Source organism: Eurypyga helias, unplaced genomic scaffold, assembly GCF_000690775.1.
Source record: "Eurypyga helias isolate BGI_N326 unplaced genomic scaffold, ASM69077v1 Scaffold35371, whole genome shotgun sequence".
Classification (NCBI taxonomy): domain Eukaryota; kingdom Metazoa; phylum Chordata; class Aves; order Eurypygiformes; family Eurypygidae; genus Eurypyga; species Eurypyga helias.
In genome coordinates, this window is record NW_010232070.1 from 1 (window position 1) to 5,645 (window position 5,645).

Sequence of the window (5,645 nt, forward strand, 5' to 3'; positions counted from 1 at the left end):
TTCTGTGATTCTGTGATTCTATGGGGCCACCCGGTGGCTGTAAGGCTCTCAGGTCATCACACAACCTGGCAGCTCCTGCCCCGGGATTCAGCACGCTTTAATGAGCTCAGTGCCGGAGTCTGCGTGGAGGAATTAACGACTCGGGATAATACTTGTCACTTCGCTATGAGGAAACTGTCAAGTGAAAAGTAATTTATTAAAAAGAAGAAAGAAATGTTTTTGCTTATTAAGATAACATCGTATTAAAGTATTTTCTCAATACCACATTTGGATGAATTTTAAATTTTCTCTCTCTCCAACGGGAGTAAAGCAGGGCATTTTGCTCATTAATTGTTGGCTGCTTCATTTTGCTAGCGCATTTCATGCACAAGTTTGCACATTTCTGTAGTATTTGAATTGCAGGTGCTGCAGGAATACGATGAGAAAGGGAAAAGCCATGGAATTCTAAAAGCGAATGGGAACTCTTCTGTCAGTTTAAAATTGCTTTATTTTCAAAAATCTCAGAAATATGTCTTGACAGTGTATTTACCTTCTCCCCTCCTTTCTTTTTATTTGGGTTTTAAAGCAACAGGTTTGGTTTATGTGTTCACTGATGCCTTGTGATCCTTAAGGAGCTGTATTTTCAGTTTTACTCTACTACAGCATTGGCTAGAAACTATGAAATATGAAGGTGTATCTATTTCCAGGCAGAGGCACCAACATGTGTTGGTGGTTTGGCAAGGTCTGGTCTGAGTTCAGCTCCATCCCCTCGGCTTTGCAGAAGTTTGTGGAAGCTGGTACCGGAGGAGGGCGTGCCATGCTGGCATCATGGAGAAGAGGCCACTTTTTGGGAGGCATGGAGTGGCGACTCGGCATGAGCCCGACACGGATACGGCGAGTGAGAGCTGGAGTTGCTTCCCAAGCACTGCAGTAGAGTTTACGTTATCTCCGACCGTGAAGGGCAATGAGAAGATAGCTCCGTGTCTGGAGAAGATAGGAAGAGGAGCGACCCGTGAAACCAGCTCGTTTGCTCCACCACCGGAGTCCTGGCACTCGTTGCTGCCCAGAGACTCGCTCGACGGCCCCGGCACAGGATGCTGATCTTGCAGGCAGGAAACGGCATGAGAGAGGTTTGCGGGGAGAGAGGGCTGGTGTGGAGGTGAGGGGCTGCAGCTACCTGCGCCCAGGGACAGCTGAGCCAGCCGAGCTGCTCTTCCCAGCCCTGTGACTGGGGAAAGCTGCAACTGCAGCCAGAAGCTTTTCCCGAGGAGCGTGGCAGGGTGTAGTGACAGCATCTTCCCCTGCGGTGCTGCTCATCAGCACCGACCAGCTCCTGGGCCAAGCTTTTCTAAAAGGCTGGTGATCCGGTACCATGCCTGGGGATGAGAGAGAGATGCTTCTCCTCCCAGAAATCCCAATAACCTCCTTGTTGTATCAATTATAATGCAGCGCAGACCCACTTCTGCCCCAGAATCAGTAATTCCTTCAGAAAATCTCCTTTACCTTTTCTTAAGTGCCAGCATGCCTTCTGTTGCTACTGAAGTAATGGCTAAAAGCTGATGGATGGCAGAAAATAAGAAATTTCTGAGAAAGGTGCTCAGAATTTGCCTCTGAGTCATCTCCATGTTGGCAGGAAAAGCTGGCGAAGGAGAAAAGTATCTCTGCCTGAAACAGCCTGCAATTAGGAGTCAAGGCCGGGTGAACACATCCAACCCCTAAAACATCCTTCACTGTAATCTGGCGGAGCCGAAATCGAAAGCTGTCATTACCGGTTACGCAGCTGGTGCGACAGGACCTCCTCCAAAGAGCCGCGTGTGAGAGCAGCCCCAGTGCTCTGACAGCCGTACGAGCCCTGAGGAGACGGTCCTTACGCTGCAGCTTACACGCTGAACACCATAAGGCACAATAAGTAGATTAGCAAAACCGCTGGAAGAGGCGGAGAAGGAAAGACACTGGGTCTTAAGCTGGTTTTTGCATGTATTTACGCAAATGATGTGCCCAGCTAGACGGCAGCTTCGGTGAAAGCCAGGCTATGCCTGCGGCGTGTCCCCCCAGTGCCGTCACTCGGCAGCCTGCTGCAGGCTTCCCGGCAGAGAGGAGCCTGCCCGATGGCTCGGGCGGACGCAGCGACTCACAGCAGCGGGACGGTCGATGATGATGGCGCGGACAGCCTGTGAGAGGCAGCGGCAGCAGCCGGGCAGCATCCAGGCCGAGGCTGGGGTGCGGAGGCTTTGGCTGGTGGGGAGGCGGCGCAGTCCCACGCTGGAGATGCTCCAGACCCCTCGCTCCCTCCAGAGACTGGGATGCTGCTCTGTCACCTCTCCAGGCTGGCTCTGCAGGGCAGGACGCTGCCTGCCCCCTTTCCTGCCTCCCTGCCAGGCACGGCACCGAGCAGGATCCATCTCTTGCTGGTGGGATGGGGATTGCAATTATTCCGTGGCTCCCTGTGCCTAGGCACAACAGCTCAGCACCTCGGGTCACCCACCACCACCCGTGTGGAGGAAGAACCGATGTGCTGGATTCCCTGTGCTAATGCATCCCTTGTAGAGGAAAGGATGCCTCGTGCTCAGCAACCAGTACTTCACAACAGCCCTTGAAATCCAGCAGAGCTTGGCAGCAGGGGGCAGTAAGAGCCCAGCACCCTTAATTAATTAGCTGGCATTTGTGCAGCAGAATAGGGCTCCCCAGTAAGACTGTCCCGTGGCACAGCACCTGCCAGCTCCCCACCACTTGTGGCATGGCTCCACAGGGAAACTTTCAGTCCATTTTGTTCCCACAGCACAGGATCTCACACCACAGATGCCCAAGGGCAGCTGAACAGCACCAGCAAAGGCTCTTGGCTCAACAGCATAACAAGAGTCTCCCATCACGAACACACCCACCCATTCACAACGCCCCGAGCGTGCCAACACCGACTGCAGTGGGATGGTGCTGTGCTCTCACACCCAACTGCCCCGCTTAGATTTCAGCAATAAAAACAACTCCTGCCCTTTGCAACACAAGGGCTTGTTCATCTGCCTCGGACAGTGGTTGAGATTGGTTTCAGTGATTGAGATCACCTGCTCTGAGCAGGCCTGGGCAGCCAGAAACGAAGAAAGGCAGCGAGGAAAGACTCACTGACCTGAAAGCCAGAGGACCAGGAGAGCATCCATTCACCACCCCAGCTTCCCAGGCAGCTCCACTGGGATGGCTCACACAGAGATGTCTGGATAAAGGCCAAGCCACACACATTGCCCAGTCTTGCAGCGTTTTCCCCAAACTGCCCCAGCAATGTGAAGGAATTTCCCCCTTCCCCCAGAATTTGGGGCTAGGACAATGTTAACTTCCAGGGATAAGGGATGAGCCTGGGATGCAGCTCCCCGCCTGGCAAGCACAGGCCTGGTGCAGGAGCTGTCTGTCTCTGCTCAGCTGCCGTATCCCCACAGCACAAGACGTCACGCGAGGGCAAGGCTAGCCAGGGGCTCTGTGAAGAGCAGCAGCTACCTGCGCTCATGTTCTCTGGCTGCGTTTTAACATGCCCGAGTAGGTAGCTCAGTTTCTAAGCCAGAGTACATAATGCCAGCTCTGCTCCTCCAGACAGCAGCAAATACCCCTTGGACATTTCTCCAGCCCTCCAGCCGTGGGGAAGGTTGTGCTTTGGAGAAGGTTTAGGCACTTGGCACTTTCAAAACAAGGTTTCGTCAGCTCTGGGGAGCAGGCAGGCCAGAGGCACACAGCCATCATCTCTGGTTACCAGGGGCTCAGGGGAGCCCGTCAGAGCTGCCAGTCCCCACACCAGCCCACACCACTGGCCTCCAATGAGGAGGAAACACCACTCAGCTTCCTTGGCAGCCTGCACCATGGTTACCTGCTGGAGGCCACAGGTAGTTAGCAGGTAGCGAGGTGTGTGGGATGGAGGTGGGTCATTGTCCTCCTTCTCTACCATTACAGAGACCCCCAGCCCCCTCATGCTGCAGCTGCTGCAAGAACAAACATGAGATGAGGAAAGTTGGTTTCAGATTTTTATTTCTTTATAGGCTTTAAGCAGGAGTGACTGAAATAAAAACCATGGTGAGCCCCATCAGGGCAAATGACCGGATAAAGACAGGGCAGGCAGTCACCCCTGCCCCACGCCAACCTGTATGAACAGCCGTCACTGTTCAGTAACTAGATGGTTTTCAACCAAGTCCATAAATGGTCATAGACTACATATAACAACATGCCAGTTCACAACAGCAAACAGCTTATGTGTACTTCTTGATTTCATCGTACAGGACTAAGACAAAAGCACCACCCATTCCGCGGAGTACATTCGACCATGCGCCTTTGAAAAACGCCTTGGAGCCCTCGTCTCGAGCAATCTTCCGCCAGCAGTCGATAGTGCTGGTGTACATTATGTCAGCTGCGGGAGACACAGTGTTAGGAATCCGATGCCTGTGACCTCCAACATCCAGGTCAGAAATGGCTTAACATATCTGCCAGCTTCATAACCTCAAGTGCATCCCATTTCTTGACTGACTTTCTCCAGCATTAGCACATCAGAGGAGAAGACCACCCAGGCGATACGCTGCTGCTGCTGCTGCAGCATTACCCCAGGAGACACTGGAAGGACTGGTTCAAGCTGAAGGCAGCTACTGTTTGCTTTGACACCAACACTTCCAGACCCACATTTGGGCAGGCTATGCCTGCTACCAGGGATGTCTCTTCTTGGCCCAGAGACACTAGTGTGCAACATCACTGGGCAAGTTCTGCTGTTCCTACCTACTGACAGATACCCGAGTCGTGCACACCACCTTATAGGTGTGCTGCAGAGACTGACCTGTCCGTGCCCCCTGCCTGACATCTGCCTCTGCAGCCCCTCTCACAACCAATGTGAGAATATCTACACGGCTTGGCGAAACCAAGCCACTCTGCTTTCACCTCAGCTCCATCCCCAACTGTTGCTTCAGGGATGCCCGACAAGGAGGTAGAAACTTACTTCCTTTACGGCCAGACTGCATCATCATGCGCCGACGAACCGTATCAAAAGGGTAGGAGGTCAAACCGGCAACAGCGGTGACGGTCTGAGCGATCATCCAGCTGACTACGATGTGGGTGTTCTTTGGGTCCGGAAGCATGCCTGTGGGAGAGAGGGTTTGATGGGAATGGCTGGTGAGCCGCCAGCATCTGCCAAAAGGCACCACGGGCCTGCTGCAGCCCAGCATCTCCCTCTCGGTGCCGATTTGATCCACCTACCCTTCGCAGTGTCATAGATGCCGAAGTAGGCAGCTCTGTAGATGATGATGCCCTGGACTGAGACACTGAAGCCCTGGTACAGGCCCCTGAGGCCATCCGACCGGAAGATTTTGACCAGGCAGTCTCCGAGCCCAGTGAACTCCCGGTCAGCGCCGGCTTTACCCACATCCGCTGCCAGGCGGGTTCGGGCGAAGTCAAGGGGGTAGACGAAGCACAGGGAGGTAGCGCCGGCGGCACCCCCGGACGCCAGGTTCCCGGCAAAGTACCGCCAGAACTGGGTTCGCTTGTCCACGCCACCCAGGAAGATCTGCTTGTACTTATCCTTGAAGGCGAAGTTGAGGGCCTGGGTGGGGAAGTAGCGGATCACATTGGCCAGGTTGCCGCGCCAGAAGGAGAGGACGCCCTGCTCCCGCGGGATGCGCACCACGCAGTCGATGATGCCCTTGTACTGC

General features: G+C 54.0%; 1 protein-coding gene across 1 annotated transcript; it reads right to left on the reverse strand.

The window, feature by feature from the left end:
- Window positions 1-3,967: 3,967 nt before the first annotated feature.
- LOC104504747 (ADP/ATP translocase 2) lies at window positions 3,968-5,641 on the reverse strand (the record flags this gene model as incomplete). The annotated part of the gene is made up of 3 exons (XM_010161297.1): window positions 3,968-4,360; window positions 4,937-5,077; window positions 5,194-5,641. Coding segments are annotated over 3 exons (747 nt in total), but the record flags the coding sequence as incomplete, so codon positions are not given.
- Window positions 5,642-5,645: the final 4 nt, after the last annotated feature.